Below are 17,988 nucleotides of genomic sequence, written 5' to 3'. Positions count from 1 at the left end.
TAATGGATGGGTAATGGATCGATAATGGATCGATAATGGATGGATGATGGATTGATAATGGATCGATAATGGATCAATAATGGATACTAGATTGATAATGGATGGATAATGGGTAATGGATGGATAATGGATAATGGATCGATAATGGATGGGTAATGGATTGATAATGGATGGATGATGGATGGATAATGGATCGATAATGGATGGATAATGGATCAATGATGGATCGATAATGGAACAATAATGGATCGATGATGGATGGATAATGGATCAATAATGGATGGATAATGGATCTATAATGGATGGATAATGGATAATGGATCGATGATGGATGGGTAACAGATAATGGATGGATAATGGATCAATGATGGATCGATAATGGAACAATAATGGATCGATGATGGATGGATAATGGATCAATAATGGATGGATAATGGATCTATAATGGATGGATAATGGATAATGGATGGATAATGGATCGATGATGGATGGGTAACAGATAATGGATGGATGATGGATGGATGATGGATCAATAATGGATGGATAATAGATGGATAATGGATCGGTAATGGATGGATAATGGATCGATAATAGATGAATGACGGATAATGGATGGATGATGGATGGATGATGGAGGGATGGATAAGGGATGGATGGATGGATGATGGATGGATGGATGATGGATGGATGGATGGATGGATGATGGATGGATGGATGGATGGATGGATGAAGGATGGATGGATGGATGGATGGATGGATGGATGATGGATGGATGATGGATGGATGGATGGATGATGGATGGATGGATGGATGAAGGATGGATGAAGGATGGATGGATGGATGGATGGATGGATGATGGATGGATGATGGATGGATGGATGATGGATGGATGGATGATGGATGAAGGATGGATGGATGGATGATGGATGGATGATGGATGGATGGATGGATGGATAACGGATGGATGTGGAGAGGATCCACAGAGGACAACAGAGGCGGGGGGGGGGGGGAGCTGGAGCACCCCGCTCTAATGGAAGTGTCCCTGCCCACATCAAGGGTTGGAGCTGGATGAGCTTTAAGGTCTTTTCATCCCAAAGCATTCCATAAGGAATCCCTGTAAGCTACATCGTGCACATCCTTATCTTGTGATGGGGAAGGGCTGCAGGACCTGGGGGGTTCAGATGGAGAAGAGAAGGCTCAGGGGGGACCTGATCACTCCCTACAAGTGCCTGAGAGGAGGATGGAGCCAGGAGGGGCTGGGCTCTGCTCCTAGGGAGCAAGGGATGCACTGGATGAGCTTAAAGCTCTTTTCCAAGCTCACTGATTCCATGAAACGGCAAGAGAACGGCGATCCCGGGGTCAGGAACAGGCATCCCCCCCCAAATCCCATTCTATACAACCATGGAGTGGTTTGGGTTGGAAAGGACCTTAAAGCTCATCCAGTTCCAAGCCCACCTTCCACTGGAGCAGCTTGCTCCAAGCCCCTGTTTCCAACCTGGATTCTCACTCTAAACCCCTTCCAACCAGCAGAAAAGCTCCCTTTCCCCTCATTCCCGGGGGCAAGAAACGGGATCAATCCATTCCGTGGTCTCCAAGTGGGATCCCTGATGTGTTTCCTTTGCAGGCCGATATCCAGGCAGCTCCGGAGGCCACCAGGAGTGAGTGCGACCAGCTCAGCCCATGGACCCTGGGGGGGCCTGGCTGCTTCTGGGGTCCCCGTGTGGGTGCTGAATGGGTGCAGGTGCCCAAATGGATCCTGGAGGAGAGGAGGCTCCAGTGCCTGACCCATGGAGAGGGGCTTTGGACACGGGATGCAGGGATGGGATGAGGAGGAACAGCTCCAATGAGAAGAGGGAAGAGTTGGATGGGATCTTGGGAAGTTCTCCCCCGTGAGGGTGCTGGTTCACTGGGAGGGTTTGGATGGAGAAGTTTGGGATGCTCCATCCCTGGCCTCCAAAATCCCATTGGATCCTTCCACGCTGCTGCCTCCAATCCCTGCTGGGGTTGAAAGGCAGCAGCTGGGACCCCATCACCAGGAGCCTGCTGCTCCCGGACCAAGCCCCATGCCAGCATCGCCCCGAGCTGCCCAAACCCCGGTCAGATCCCTCTGGGATGAAGGAAACCATCCCACGTCTCCATGGGCTCATCCCAAAGCCGGCGGCCAGGGCCTCACCAGAGAGCTCCGGGCAGAAGGTGTTGGTCCTACGAGCCACCTCCTCCAACGTGGGCAATGGAGCTTCCTCTTCCTCAGGAGCGGGGCCGCTCTTCTCCACCCCTCTGGCAGTTCCTAGTGGGAAAGGGGCCTTCCCTTCACTCACCTCCATGGGGAGCAGCAGCCCCATGGTTCCCCCCCCGCTCCCAGACGTTATCCCTGAAAGCCCTTGAGGAAACAGGGGAGAGAAGCCCCAGGGAGGAGGGAATCCGAACCCGGCCCTTGGCTTTGCCAAGCCCATCCCATAATCCAAGCATCCAGAGCCAACCCTCAGCAAGGGTGGGAGAGCCTGGGAAGGAGAAGCTCCAGGAGACCTGAGAGCAGCTCCCAGTGCCTAAAGGGGCTCCAGGAAAGCTGGATTGGGGCTTGGGCCAAGGGCTGGAGGGATGGGAAGAGGGAAGAGTTGGATGGGATCTTGGGAAGTTCTTGCCCATGAGGGTGGTGGGAGGGGTTGGATGGAGACGTTTGGGATGCTCCATCCTCAAGGCCGGGTTGGACACAGGGGCTTGGAGCCCCCTGCTCCAGTGGCAGGGCTTGGAGGTGGAGGAGCTTTAAGGTCCCTTCATCCCAACCCATTCCATGATTCCATGGTGACCTCTCCCAGGGCTTTACAAGGAGTACAGGATGCTGAAGCAGCAGCAAGTGGGGTCGGATCCTGCCCAGCCCAGCCCCTCTGGCCAATCAGCAGCCCAGGAGCCTCCAATCACAGAGCAGGTACTGGAGAGGCCACCGCAGGCAATTCCCATGGGATGCTCCCCTCATCCCAGATTCTCTTCCCGCTTCCAAAGGATGAGCTCGGAGCAGCTGGTTCCCCCGCTCCCCTCTCCTCTTGTGGTGCATCTGGGCTCACCTCCATGACAGAATTCCAGGCCTTTTGGGTGGGGAAGCTTTGGATTTGGGTCCTTTTGGGATCGAGCGTTCCCCGGTGTCCTTGCAGGTGCCGGATTCCGGCTCTTGGGGCTCGCACCTCAACCGGCAGCCGAAGGCGCCGCGCCTGACCCCCCCAGTGCCCGAGGCCTCGGTGCAATCCTATGGGATGAAGCTGAAATCCAAGCTGGGAGCCGCTGGGAAGGTCAGGATGGGTCTCGGCTCGAGGCTGGAGCCGCTGCTGAGCCTCTTCCCCCTCTTGGGGACCCCCAACGTCAAGGCCTCCTCCTTCCATCGCTATGGGCAAAGGGGGGGGAGATGCTGGTGAGCACCGCGGGAGCTCCGGTGGGGAATGTTTTGGAGGGGGATCTCAGCCCTCTTTCTCCTTTCCCTCCACGCACAGGAGCCCCCCCTGACCCCACGGAGAGCCCCAGGGCCCAGGCAGAGCCCCGTTATCCCCAAGCTCCGGAAGAGCCGCGACGCGTCCGCGGCGCCGATGGAGCCTTCGCTAAGGGAAGAAGCCAGAGCAGAAGATCTCCTCCTTCCCCCCTCGGTGTCCGGGCTGGCTCCCCTCATCCTGGCTGCGGGGTCGAAGCCTTCCCAAGCTCCCCAGGCCAGGAGGAGATTCCAGGAGCTGAAGGAGACGTTGGCGCAGACCCTGGGCTCGCTGGATCCCGCCTGGCTCCGCAGGTGCCAAGGGGCACCCACGGGTGAGGGGACCGATGCGGGTCCCCCGCCGGAGGAGGAGCGAGGAGGAGAAGCCGTTGGTGCCCCCCTGAAGCAGGAGGAAGGAAGGGGAGGAGAAGCAGGGGGAGATTCCAATCGGAAAAGGCCACGTGAGGATGGGGGACAGGAGGCTCCGGCAAAGCTCCGGCGTTGCCACCGAGGCTCGGCCAAGGGAGCGCGTGGTGCCGGCAATGGGAAGGAGGAGGAGAGCCGAGAGGAGAAGGAAGAGCAAAAGGAGCTCAGGAAGGTGATGGAGCCCTTGGAAAACCTCCTGGGAGAGGTGGAGGAGGAGGAGGAGAAGCCCAGGTCCACCCGCAGAGTCATCGCTGCCAGGTAGCACCCATCCAGCGGCTTCATCCAGCTCCAACCCCTTGCCATGGGGCAGGGCCCCCTTCCACTGGAGCAGGGTGCTCCAAGCCGCTGTGTCCAACCTGGCCTTGAGCACTGCCAGGGATGGGGCAGCCAGAACTTCTCCATTCAACCCCTTCCAGTGTCCCACCACCGTCAGGGGGAAGAACTTCATCCCAAGATCCCATCTAATTCCTCCCTCTTCCAGCTGGAGCCGTTCCTCCTCATCCCATCCCTGCATCCCTCGTCCCAAGCCCCTCTCCAGCTTTCCTGCAGCCCCTTTAGGCACTGGGGCTGCTCTAAGGGCTCCTCTCCTCCAGGCTGCCCCAGCCCAGCTCTCCCAGCCTGGCTCCAGGGCAGAGCTGCTCCAGCCCCTGCAGCATCCCCATGGCCTCCTCTGGAGCAGCTCCACGTCCCTTTGCATCGGAGGAAGGCGCTGGGGGGCTTCCTTTCACCCCGACGTCCTCCTGCCCTCATCCCTGCGCTCCGAGCATCTCCATCTCCTCCACCCGCACGGGACCACGAGATGGGGAGATGCCTCCTTCCCAGCCCCCTTATGGGGCAGTTAATGGGGGGGGGGGGATGTTCCCTGCTGTGTCCTGGGCGCGGGCAGGGGTTTCCCTTCCCCACCACCTTCTCCTTGCAGAGCTTTTCCAAGGAGCAGAGGGAATTTCGTCCGGCTCAACCTGCGCAGTCGATGCCACGTCCGCGGCTTCGCCCTGCGAGGGATTCACCTCCGCAAGCAGGTAAAGGCCAAGCTGGTGGCTCCCTACATTCCCCCCCCCCCCCCCCCCCCCCCCCCCCCCCCCCCCGGTGGGGAGGGATCCACTCGGCTTCCCCAAGCTTCCTTTAGGATCTCCTCATTCATTCGCACGGGATCCGTTGGGATCGCATCCCAACGCCGTTGCTCCGTGGGCTTTGAGGCGTTGGGGGCATCCTTGAGCGTTCCAGAAGGCAGGAGGGAAGGTTGAGGGTCACCCCCGGCTCCCAGGTGGTCAGGGCCATCAGTCTCACGGGAAGGATCTGGGGTGGATCCCTTGGGGATGTCCTGAGGGAAAGCAGGGGTGCGATAGGGAGCTGGATCATGGATGGGGAGAGGGGGAAACGTGGGTTCCTGCATCACCTCCTGCAGCCCTGATGGGGGTCAGGAACCCAGGAGAGGCATCCATGGCTCCTGAGGGAACGGGTGCCACAGTGGGGTTCCTGATGGCTGGAAAAGGGGCAACAGAACCCCCATGGTGTGAAGGGGGAACCCAGGGAGCTACCGAGCGCTCAGCCTCCCCTCGGTGCCCAGCGGGATCCCGGAGAGCCCCGAAGACCCTTGGGTATCCAACGGGATCGAGCGTGGCTTTGTGGACACTCAAGGTGGGAACGTGGCGTGGGCTGCTCCTGCCTTGCAGATGTGGAAGCAGAAGTGGCAGAGGAAGGCCAGGTGGTTGGGAGGAGGTGGATCCGTGGGGCGCAGCGCTGACGTCTGCTTCCATTGTGGGGGGACGGGACACTGGGCATCGTCGTGCCAGGGCCAAGGTGATCGTGGGATCATGGGATGGGATGGGATGGGATGGGATGGGAGGAGTGGGATGGGATGAGATGGGAGGGAGGGATGGGATGAGATGGGAGGGGAGGGATGGGATGAGATGGGAGGGATGGGATGGGATGGGAGGAATGGGATGGGATGGGAGGAGTGGGATGGGATGAGATGGGAGGGGAGGGATGGGATGGGATGGGAGGAATGGGATGGGATGAGATGGGATGGGAGGGGATGGGATGGGAAGGGAGGGATGGGATGGGATGGGATGGGAGGACTGGGATGAGATGGGATGGGAGGGATGGGAGGGATGGGATGGGAGGGATGGGAGGGATGGGAGGGATGGGATGGGAGGGATGGGATGGGATGGGATGGGATGGGATGGGATGGGATGGGATGGGATGGGATGGGATGGGATGGGATGGGATGGATCAGCCACTTCCATCCAGCTCCACTGGAGCAGGGTGCTCCAAGCCCTGTGTCCAACCCGGCCTTGAGGATGGAGCATCCCAAACGTCTCCATCCCACCCCTCCCACCACCCTCATGGGGAAGAACTTCCCAAGATCCCATCCAACTCTTCCCTCTTCCCATCCCTCCAGCCCTTGGCCCAAGCCCCAATCCAGCTTTCCTGGAGCCCCTTTAGGCACTGGGAGCTGCTCTCAGGTCTCCTGAAGCTTCTCCTTCCCAGGCTCTCCCACCCTTGCTGAGGGTTGGCTCTGGATGCTTGGATTATGGGATGGGCCTGGCAAAGCCAAGGGCCGGGTTCGGATTCCCTCCTCCCTGGGGCTTCTCTCCCCTGTTTCCTCAAGGGCTTTCAGGGATAACGTCTGGGAGCGGGGGAACCATGGGGCTGCTGCTCCCCATGGAGGTGAGTGAAGGGAAGGCCCCTTTCCCACTAGGAACTGCCAGAGGGGTGGAGAAGAGCGGCCCCGCTCCTGAGGAAGAGGAGGAGGAGGAGGAGGAGGAAGCTCCATTGCCCACGTTGGAGGAGGTGGCTCGTAGGACCAACACCTTCTGCCCGGAGCTCTCCGGTGAGGCCCTGGCCGCCGGCTTTGGGATGAGCCCATGGAGACGTGGGATGGTTTCCTTCATCCCAGAGGGATCTGACTGGGGTTTGGGCAGCTCGGGGCGATGCTGGCATAGGGCTTGGTCCGGGAGCAGCAGGCTCCTGGTGATGGGGTCCCAGCTGCTGCCTTTCAACCCCAGCAGGGATTGGAGGCAGCAGCGTGGAAGGATCCAATGGGATTTTGGGGGCAACCACTCCCCTGGATGGATGGAGGCCGGCGTACGAGCCCCCAGCTCCACCAGCGCCCATGGAGCCCCTCTACGGCCTCGGACCGGAGGGGAAGGTGCAAGGTAGGGCTCCAAGGGATGCTCCAGCCATGGCGGGGTGGGTCGGGGGCCTCTGCTCCTCCCCTAAGCACGTGTGGTCCCCTGCAGAGACCCCAAAGGAGGTGGTTGAAGCTCTGCAGGCTTTTGGGTACAGCTCCTTCCGCCCCGGCCAGGAGGTGGCCATCATGAGGATCCTCTCCGGTGGGTTTCCTTCTTCCTCCTCCTCTTCCTCTCCTCTCCATGAGCACGGGGAGCCCAAGCGATTGAGGTGGTTCCCAACGCCTCGGCTCTTCTTCCAGGTCTCTCCACCTTGGTGGTGTTGTCCACAGGGATGGGGAAGTCTCTTTGCTACCAGCTCCCCGCTTACCTCTACCGCAAGCGCTCCAAGTGCATCGCCTTGGTCATCTCCCCTCTGGTGTCCCTCATGGATGATCAGGTCTCGGGGCTTCCACGGTGCCTGAAGGCCGTCTGCATCCACTCCAACATGCCCCGATCCCAACGGGAAGCAGCGATGGAGAAGGTGAGGGACCACGCGTCCTCCATGGGAGAGCCGTGTGTGCTCCACGAGGGACCTCAACGGGGCCGCGTTCCGATGGGAGGACCTCCCGTTGCACCCAATGGACACCTTGGGGGTGTCCCATAGGTGATGCAGGGCCAAGTGCAGATCCTGCTGCTGTCCCCGGAAGCTCTGGTTGGGGGCGGTGGATCCGGAGGTGGATTCCTGCCCTCCGCCGACCGCCTGCCGCCCGTGGCCTTCGCCTGCATCGACGAAGCCCATTGCGTCTCCGAGTGGTCCCACAACTTCCGACCCTGCTACCTGCGGCTCTGCAAGGTGGGAGGGAGGGAGAAGCCCCATCCCGAAGGAGGCTTTGGGGAATGCAGGCAGGGATCCAACCTCGCCTCCCCTCCCCTTCCCACCAGGTTCTGCGCCGTCGCCTGGGTGTGCGCTGCTTCCTCGGGCTGACGGCGACGGCCACGGTGGCCGCGGCGCGGGATGTGGTCCAGCATCTGGGAATCCCTCCCGAGGAAGGGGTAACGGTGCGCTCGGCCGCCGTGCCCCCCAACCTGCTCCTCTCCGTCTCCATGGACAGGGACAGGGATGAGGTAGGGACAAGGGAATGGGGTTTGTTGCTGTGAGCGGGGAAGCCTGGAAGGGGTTGGGTTGGAAGGGACCTTGAAGGTCATCCAGCTCCAAGCCCTACCGTGGGTAGGGACACCTTCCTACTGGAGCAGGGTGCTCCAAGCCCCCTGTGTCCAACCGGGCCTTGAGCACTGCCAGGGATGGAGCATCCCGGACTTCTCCGTTCAACCTCTTCCAGTGTCCCACCACCCTCGTGGGGAAGAACTTCCCGAGGTTTCATCTAATTCCTCCCCCTTCCAGTTGCAGCCGTTCCTCCTCATCCCATCCCTGCAGCCCTCATCCCAAGCCCCTCTCCAGGTTCCCTGCAGCCCCTTTAGGCACCGGAGCTGCTCTCAGGTCTCCCCTTCAGGAGCCTTCTCTTGTCCAGGCTGCCCCAGCCCAGCTCTCTCAGCTTGGCTCCAGCATCTCCATGGCCTCCTCTGGCCTCCCTCCAACAGCTCCTCTAGGATGGAAAATCCCCCCCTAACTCTTCTTCGTGGGGGGACCTTCAAACCCTTTGGGATTGGGAATGCCCCATCCCTGGCAGTGCTCAAGGCCAGGTTGGCACTGGAGGGGCTGGAAGGTCCCTCCCGACCCCCCCCCCCCATCCCATGGTTCTCCATCCTCAGGCCTTGATCTCCCTGCTCCAAGGGGAGCGTTTTGGCTCCCTGGACTCCATCATCGTCTACTGCACGCGGCGGGAGGAGACGGCGCGCGTCGCGGCGCTCATCCGGACCTGCCTCCAGGGAACGCCGCGCCGGGACGCTGCCCGGGGGAGGAAGGCCAAGGGTAGGTGAGCGGCATCGGGAATAGAGCCTGAACGAGGTGGATCCGCACTGGAACGGAGCCCAGAGAGCCCCTGTGGTGGATCCGCAATGGAACGGAGCCCCTGTGGTGGATCTGTAATGGAATAGAGCCCAGAGCCCGTGTGGTGGATCCATAATGGAATGGAGCCCGTGTGGTGGATCCGCAATGGAACGGAGTCCGTGTGGTGGATCCATAATGGAATGGAGCCCGTGTGGTGGATCCACAATGGAATGGAGCCCAGAGAGCCCCTGTGGTGGATCCACAATGGAACGGAGCCCCTGTGGTGGATCCGTAATGGAATAGAGCCCAGAGAGCCCCTGTGGTGGATCCATAATGGAATGGAGCCCGTGTGGTGGATCCATAATGGAATAGAGCCCGTGTGGTGGATCCATAATGGAACGGAGCCCGTGTGGTGGATCCATAATGGAATAGAGCCCATCTGGTGGATCCATAATGGAATAGAGCCCGTGTGGTGGATCCATAATGGAATAGAGCCCATCTGGTGGATCCATAATGGAATAGAGCCCGTGTGGTGGATCCATAATGGAATAGAGCCCATCTGGTGGATCCATAATGGAACGGAGCCCGTGTGGTGGATCCATAATGGAATAGAGCCCATCTGGTGGATCCATAATGGAACGGAGCCCGTGTGGTGGATCCATAATGGAATAGAGCCCATGTGGTGGATCCATAATGGAATGGAGCCCAGAGAGCCCCTGTGGTGGATCCGCAATGGAACGGAGCCCGTGTGGTGGATCCGAAATGGAATAGAGCCTGGGATATCTCACCTGGTGGATCCACAATGGAATGGAGCCTGGGATATCTCACCTGGTGGATCCATAATGGAATGGAGCCTGGGATATCTCACCTGGTGGATCCATAATGGAATGGAGCCTGGGATATCTCACCTGGTGGATCCATAATGGAATGGAGCCTGGGATATCTCACCTGGTGGATCCATAATGGAATAGAGCCTGGGATATCTCACCTGGTGGATCCATAATGGAATAGAGCCTGGGATATCTCACCTGGTGGATCCATAATGGAATAGAGCCTGGGATATCTCACCTGGTGGATCCATAATGGAATAGAGCCTGGGATATCTCACCTGGTGGATCCATAATGGAATGGAGCCTGGGATATCTCACCTGGTGGATCCACAATGGAATGGAGCCTGGGATATCTCACCTGGTGGATCCATAATGGAATGGAGCCTGGGATATCTCACCTGGTGGATCCATGGAATGGAGCCTGGGATATCTCACCTGGTGGATCCATAATGGAATGGAGCCTGGGATATCTCACCTGGTGGATCCATAATGGAATAGAGCCTGGGATATCTCACCTGGTGGATCCATAATGGAATGGAGCCTGGGATATGTCACCTGGTGGATCCATAATGGAATGGAGCCTGGGATATCTCACCTGGTGGATCCATAATGGAATGGAGCCTGGGATATCTCACCTGGTGGATCCATAATGGAATAGAGCCTGGGATATCTCACCTGGTGGATCCATAATGGAATGGAGCCTGGGATATCTCACCTGGTGGATCCATAATGGAATAGAGCCTGGGATATCTCACCTGGTGGATCCATAATGGAATGGAGCCTGGGATATCTCACCTGGTGGATCCATAATGGAATAGAGCCTGGGATATCTCACCTGGTGGATCCACAATGGAATGGAGCCTGGGATATCTCACCTGGTGGATCCAAAATGGAATGGAGCCTGGGATATCTCACCTGGTGGATCCACAATGGAATGGAGCCTGGGATATCTCACCTGGTGGATCCACAATGGAATGGAGCCTGGGATATCTCACCTGGTGGATCCATAATGGAATGGAGCCTGGGATATCTCACCTGGTGGATCCATAATGGAGTGGAGCCTGGGATATCTCACCTGGTGGATCCATAATGGAATGGAGCCTGGGATATCTCACCTGGTGGATCCATAATGGAATGGAGCCTGGGATATCTCACCTGGTGGATCCATAATGGAGTGGAGCCTGGGATATCTCACCTGGTGGATCCATGTTGGATCAGGAAATCCACAGGGAACGAGCTGTGCTTTTGGGAAGGTTTCTGGCTCCATTTGGGCCCTCAAAGCCTGGTTTTGGTGCTGCCGAAGTCCTTGAGATTGAGTTTAGCCCTCCTTGTCCACCTCAATGGGCTTCCTTCCTTCTCAACCTGGAACCCCCCGGATCCTGCCACCCCATTTCCAAACCAACCAGAGCTCGACAACGCTCGGCAGCGACCAAAGAGCCGAGGAACGCGCCCGTTCCTCTCCTCCCCATCGATCCCAACGCCAGGGCAGGGTCTTCTCCTCATCCCCTTCCCAATTCCACCCCCCCCTTTGGGGGTTTCAGGCTGGAAACCCCCTCCTCGAGCCCCATTCAAGCCTCTCCCTCTTCTTCCTTCAGGCAAGAGGAGCCTCCAGCGCCGGTCCTCAGTTGAGTTGGCCGATTCCTACCACGCCGGCCTCTCCGCCGCCGAGCGCCGCCGCGTGCAGAGCCGCTTCATGAGCGGCCACCTCCGCGTGGTGGTGGCCACGGTGGCCTTTGGGATGGGGCTGGATAAGGCGGACGTGCGCGGGGTGATCCACTACAACATGCCCAAGAGCTTGGAGAGCTACGTGCAGGAGATCGGGCGCGCCGGGCGGGACGGGGCCGCCGCTCATTGCCACCTCTTCTTGGATCCGGAGGTAGCGTTGGAGGCACGGAACGGGGTTGGCGTTGGCGTTCTCCTTGGGTCTTGGGGCTCTCCTTGGCCAAGGTTGACCCTTGCTCTCCCAGGGGGGGGACCTGCACGAGCTGCGGCGGCACATCTATGGGGACTCGGTGGACTTTGTGACCGTCAAGAGGCTGGTGCAGAAGGTTTTCGTGCCGTGCAAGTGCCGGGAGCTGCACCGGAAGCACCAAGAGGCCACCAAGGTGAGGAGGAACCTGCCCGGGGCAATGCGGTGGGAAGGGGCTTTGGGTGTTGGTGACCTCCCCAGCGCCACGTTGGGAGGTGCCAATGGGATGGGATGAGGCCATCAGCGCCGGTCCTATCGGGATGCGGCTCTGGGAGGAAGGGGATGGGATGGGATGGGATGGGATGGGATGAAGCCATCAGTGCCGGTCCCATTGGGATGCGGCTCCGGGAGGAAGGGGATGGGATGGGATGGGATGGGATGAGGCCATCAGTGCCGGTCCCATCGGGATGCGGCTCCGGGAGGAACGGGATGGGATGGGATGGGATGAAGCCATCAGCGCCAGTCCCATCGGGATGCGGCTCCAGGAGGAATGGGATGGGATGGGATGGGATGAAGCCATCAGCGCCAGTCCCATCGGGATGCGGCTCCGGGAGGAATGGGATGGGATGGGATGGGATGGGATGGGATGGGATGGGATGGGATGGGATGGGATGAAGCCATCAGCGCCAGTCCCATCGGGATGCGGCTCCAGGAGGAATGGGATGGGATGGGATGGGATGAAGCCATCAGCACCGGTCCCATCGGGATGCGGCTCCGGGAGGAAGGGGATGGGATGGGATGGGATGGGATGAAGCCATCAGCACCGGTCCCATCGGGATGCGGCTCTGGGAGGAACGGGATGGGATGGGATGGGGCGCACCGGAGGTTGGGATGAGGCAGCTCTGGGGGGGTCACATCTGGTGCGAGGACCTCAGTGAGCAGCGGTCGAACCATGGAGCACCAAAAGGAAGCTGGGGAGAAGGACTTGGGGGTGTTGGGTGAGGAGGAGCTCCTGAGGTCATCGCTGGTGGGGGAACGCGGTGGGAGATGCTTTGGTTGGTGGTGGTCACGTTGGGGAGATGATGGAGAGGAGAAGGCTCCTGAAGGGGAGACCTCAGAGCAGCTCCAGGGCCTGCAGGGAGCCTGGAGAGGGGCTTGGGACAAGGGATGGGGAGATGGGAGGAGGAGGAATGGATCCAACTGGAAGAGGGAAGAGTTGGATGGGATCTTGGGATGAATGAGGGCGGTGGGACGCTGGGAGGGGTGGAATGGAGAAGCTGTGGCTGCCCCATCCCTGGCAGTGTTGGTTGTTGCTTGGAGCACCCCACTCTAGGGGAAGATGTCCCCTCCCCGTGGCAGGGCTTGGAGCTGGGTGAACTTTGAGCTCCTTTCCAGCACATTCCATGAGTCCATGAGCTCAGTTGAGCGCAGTGAGGATGAGGGGAAGGATCCGGCCTGGGGAGCGGTTGGGATGGTCGGGATGTCCTCTCTCCCCCTCCATTGCAGGCTGGGCAGGTGGAAGATGCTGAGCTGGCCGAGCTCCTGCAGGAAGAGGTGGGAGAGGAGGCGAGTGGGACAAGGCAGAGCGGGGCCCGGGTGTGCTACAAGCACGAGCGAGCCATCCCCATCCAACCAACCGTGGAGGCCCTGGACCTGCGAGAGGAAGGTGATGGCAATACCCAGCCTTGGAGACCCCAGATCCCTTTGGGAGCCCTCCAGCAGCTCCTCAACCTCCTGTCCTGCAGCTATCGAGACCCTCCTGTGCTACCTGGAGCTTCACCCGCGGCGCTGGTTGGAGCTGCTGCCTCCCACCTACTCCTCGTGCCGGCTCCAGTGCTATGGAGGAGCCCGGCAGCTCCGGGACGTGGCTCGGAGGTAGGAGCCCCCGTGGTGGCCACCGTGGCCGTGGGCTGTGCCAATGGGGCTCCGAACCGTGGGGCCAACGTGGTTTCGGTGTCTCCTGGTCCTCAGCTCCCCCCCCCGCCGTGTTCCTGGCTCGGGAGCGCTTGGAGGGCAAGGAGCACGTGGAGAGCAGCTCCGTGGAGTTCAACGTGGTCTCCTTGAGCGACTCCATGGGGTGGGAGGTGGTGCTGGTGAAACGAGCCCTGCGCCAGCTCCAGTGGGACCCGCGGCTGCGGAGAGGTACCGGCATCTGCCAGGCTTCCTTGGGAGGGAGGGGGATGCGGCCTGTCGGCGGGGTCTTGGTGAGGGCCAAGTCTTGGTGAGGACCAAGTCTTGATGGGTGCCAGGTCTTGGTGGGCTCCAGGTCTTGGTGAGGGCCAGGTCTTGGTGGGTTCCAGGTCTTGGTGGGCTCCAGGTCTTGGTGGGTTCCAGGTCTTGGTGGGTTCCAGGTCTTGGTGGGTGCCAGGTCTTGGTGGGTGCTAGGTCTTGGTGAGGGCCAGGTCTTGGTGAGGGCCAGGTCTTGGTGGGTGCCAGGTCTTGGTGGGCGCCAGGTCTTGGTGAGGGCCAGGTCTTGGTGGGTGCCAGGTCTTGGTGGGCTTCAGGTCTTGGTGGGTTCCAGGTCTTGGTGAGGGCCAGGTCTTGGTGGGTGCCAGGTCTTGGTGGGCTCCAGGTCTTGGTGAGGGCCTGGTCTTGGTGGGTGCCTGGTCTTGGTGGGCTCCAGGTCTTGGTGGGCTCCAGGTCTTGGTGAGGGCCTGGGCTTGATGGGCTCCAGGTCTTGGTGGGCTCCAGGTCTTGGTGGGTGCCAGGTCTTGGTGGGTGCCAGGTCTTGGTGAGGGCCAGGGCTTGATGGGCTCCAGGTCTTGGTGGGTGCCAGGTCTTGGTGAGGGCCAGGGCTTGATGGGCTCCAGGTCTTGGTGGGCTTCAGGTCTTGTTGGGCTCCAGGTCTTGGTGAGGGCCAGGTCTTGGTGGGCTCCAGGTCTTGTTGGGTGCCAGGTCTTGATGGGCTCCAGGTCTTGGTGAGGGCCAGGTCTTGGTGGGCTTCAGTTCTTGTCGGGCTCCAGGTCTTGGTGGGCTCCAGGTCTTGGTGATGGCCAAGTCTTGATGGGCTTCAGGTCTTGTTGGGTGTCAGGTCTTGGTGGGCTCTAGGTCTTGGTGGGTGCCAGGTCTTGGTGGGTGCCAGGTCATGATGGGCACCAGGTCTTGGTGGGTGCCAGGTCTTGGTGGACTCCAGGTCTTGGTGAGGGACAGGGTTTGATGGGCTCCAGTTCTTGTCGGGCGCCAGGTCTTGGTGGGCTCCAGGTCTTGGTGGGCACCAGGTCTTGGTGAGCATGAGGTCTTGATGGCCTTCAGGTCTTGGCAAGGGCCAGGTCTTGGTGGGCTCCAGGTCTTGGTGGGCTCCAGGTCTTGGTGGGCTCCAGGTCTTGGTGAGGGCCACGTCTTGGTGGGCACCAGGTCTTGGTGAGGGACAGGTCTTGGTGGGCTCCAGGTCTTGGTGGGCTCCAGGTCTTGGTGGGCTCCAGGTCTTGGTGAGGGCCAGGTCTTGGTGGGCTCCAGGTCTTGGTGGGTGCCAGGTCTTGGTGGTTTGCAGGTCTTAGTGGCTCCAGGTCATGGTGGGCTCGGGGTCTTGGTGGGGGCCAGGTCTTGGTGGCCATCAGGTGGTGGTGGGCCCCAGGTCTTGATGGACACCAGATCATTGTTGCTCTCAAGCCTCTCTTGGTGCCTTCAGACGGCCGCAGTGCTGGGAAGAGCGGGGTCGTGGTGGAGTTTGGAGACCTCTCCTTCCACCTCCGCGCCTACGGCGACCTCAGCGACGAGGAGCTGGACTCCGTCTGCGACTTCCTCCACCAGAGAGTGGTGGCCAGGGAGAAGATGGCCCTTGGCCAGCTCCGGGCCTGCTTCCAGGCCTTCCAGAGGTGAGTACGGCTGGAGAATACCCCCCCAAAACCCTACGGAGCCCTTGCTTTGGTAGCCCCAGTGGTTGCCCATCCCTCCCAGTTTGGGAAGGGAGGAGGAAGAGGAGGAGGAGGAGGCTGATGCTGGGCTGCAGCGTGGCCTTCCAGACCTATGGCCCTCACCCTGTGGATGAGGAAGAGGAGAGGAGCTCCCGCCTGAAGGCTCTGCTCAGCGCCTACTTCGAGAAGGAGCCGGTTGAGCGTGGCCGCGAGGAGGAGGAGGATGAAGGTCCCGATGGCGCCCAAGTGAGCGCATCCCCTTCCCCTTGGGGAGCTCTCTCAGCCCCACGGCGCCAGGGAGGAGCGTGGGGATGAGGTGGGGAGGACGGCTGTGACCTGGACCCCCCCTTCCCCATCCTCCTCAGCTGCAGGACTGGGAGGACCGGATCCGCGCCGACATCCGGCGCTTCCTCGACATCCGCCGGGACGAGAAGTTCACCGGGAGAGCCGTGGCCAGGATCTTCCACGGCATCGGTAGGAGAAGGCAGAGCTCGGGGCTGGGCTCTTCCTCCTCCTCCTCCTCCCAACCACGCTCTTCCTCCACAGGAAGCCCCTGCTTCCCTGCCCAGGTCTACGGCCGGGACCGGCGCTTCTGGAGGAGGTATCTGTGCATGGACTTCCACCAGCTCGCCCGCGTGGCCACCGAGGAGATCCTGGCCACCAGGTGAGGCCAGGAGGAGGCATCGCCCCTCGTGCCACAGCCCCTGAGGACCGGAGCCTGCTGAGGATGCTGCCGGCGCCTCGTACGTGAAGGCCAAGGGGGCATCACCCCCGCGTTGTGCACCCCTTGAGGAGCACGTCTTGGGGTTGGGGTTGGGTTGGGTTGGGGTTTGTGCCTGTCCTGCCTGCTCCGGGCACTGCCCCCGCTTGGTTTTTATGGGTTTTGTATGGGTTTTTATTGAGGAATTAATTAATTAAACTCCTGGATTTGAGGCACATCCTGCCTGTGTTACGATGGTGATGGAGAGGGGGTGTCGCCATGGAGATGGAGGGGTGATGCCCATCGCTGTGGAGATAAGGGGGTAGGATGCCCGTTGCCATGGAGATAAGGGGGGAGGATGCCCGTTGCCATGGAGATTAGTGGGTAGGTTGCCCATTGCCTTGGAGATGGAGGGGTGGATGCCCCTCGCTATGGAGATAAGGGGGTAGGATGCCCGTTGCCATGGAGATAAGGGGATGGATGTCCATAACCACAGAGATAAGGAGGTGGATGCCCATCACCATGGAGATAAGGGGTGTTGGATACCCATTGCCATGGAGATAGGGGTGGATGCCCATTGCCATGGAGATAGCGGTGTTGGATACCCATTGCCATGGAGATATGTGGGTTGGACACCCATTACTATGGAGATAAGGGGGTAGGATGCCCGTTGCCATGGAGATAAGGGGGTAGGATGCCCGTTGCCATGGAGATAAGGGGATGGATGCCCATCACCATGGAGATAGCGGTGTTGGATACCCATTGCCATGGAGATAGCGGTGTTGGTTACCCATCACCATGGAGATAGTGGTGTTGGCTACCCATTGCCATGGAGATATGTGGGTTGGCTACCCATTGCCATGGAGATAGGGGGGTTGGACACCCATTACTATGGAGATAAGGGGGTTGGATGCCCATCGCTATGGAGATAAGGGCGTAGGATGCCCGTTGCCATGGAGATAAGGGGGTGGGATACCCGTTGCCATGGTGATGGGGGGGTTGGATGCATGTTGCTATGGAGATAAGGGGGTGGGATGCCCGTTGCTATGGAGATAAGGGGGTAGGATGCCCGTTGCCATGGAGATAAGGGGGTAGGATACCCGTTGCCATGGAGATAGGGGGTTGGATGCCCATTACAATGGAAATAGGGGCTTGGATGGTTGTTGCCATGGCCTCTCCAACCTCTTCCTCCTCCTCCTCCATCCCTCTTCCATGGGGTGCTGGCAGTGGGGTCCCTCCATGCAGGGGGCAGGCAATGGGGCTGGATACAGGACAATGGGGGGCACTGGAAGCCCCACGGCCACCCAGACCCCCATGGGACCCACAGCGACCCACAGGTCCCCATTGGCACCCATGGCCACCCAGACCCATATGGGACCCACAGGGACCCCACATCCCATAGCCCCTCATCAGATGCTTTGGGATGCTCCATGGTCCATGTCCATTGGGGTGCATGGAGGGGGCATTTGGGGGGCACAATGTGGGGCAGGGCCGGATCCGTGACCCCCTGCACCCCAGGGATGTGGGGCAGCAAAGGGACAAGGGGCACAAGGAACCTGCTGTGGGTCCATGGGCACCCCATGGCTATGGGGCACCGGGTACCTGCTGTGGGTCCATGGGCACCCCATGGCTATGGGGCACCGGGTACCTGCTGTGGGTCCATGGGCACCCCATGGCTATGGGGCACTGGGTACCTGCTGTGGGTCCATAGGCACCCCATGGCTATGGGGCACTGGGTACCTGCTGTGGGTCCA

At 60.2% G+C, this 17,988-nt stretch overlaps 1 protein-coding gene across 1 annotated transcript; it reads left to right on the top strand.

Moving 5' to 3' along the window:
- Window positions 1-1,624: 1,624 nt before the first annotated feature.
- LOC130598565 (ATP-dependent DNA helicase Q4-like) lies at window positions 1,625-16,208 on the top strand (the record flags this gene model as incomplete). The annotated part of the gene is made up of 22 exons (XM_057408081.1): window positions 1,625-1,658; window positions 2,817-2,926; window positions 3,150-3,284; window positions 3,483-4,138; window positions 4,800-4,899; window positions 5,554-5,680; window positions 6,582-6,713; window positions 6,889-7,038; window positions 7,123-7,215; window positions 7,314-7,534; window positions 7,658-7,846; window positions 7,936-8,118; window positions 8,764-8,923; window positions 11,367-11,647; window positions 11,739-11,876; window positions 13,187-13,346; window positions 13,426-13,552; window positions 13,647-13,822; window positions 15,309-15,495; window positions 15,630-15,780; window positions 15,900-16,008; window positions 16,081-16,208. Coding segments are annotated over 22 exons (3,741 nt in total), but the record flags the coding sequence as incomplete, so codon positions are not given.
- Window positions 16,209-17,988: the final 1,780 nt, after the last annotated feature.

This window comes from Pezoporus wallicus, unplaced genomic scaffold (genome assembly GCF_028554395.1).
Source record: "Pezoporus wallicus isolate ANWC-B61680 ecotype Strahan unplaced genomic scaffold, APGP_CSIRO_Pwel_v1 contig_9672, whole genome shotgun sequence".
NCBI classification, from domain to species: Eukaryota; Metazoa; Chordata; class Aves; order Psittaciformes; family Psittacidae; genus Pezoporus; species Pezoporus wallicus.
This window is presented reverse-complemented; position numbering and strand designations above follow the sequence as displayed.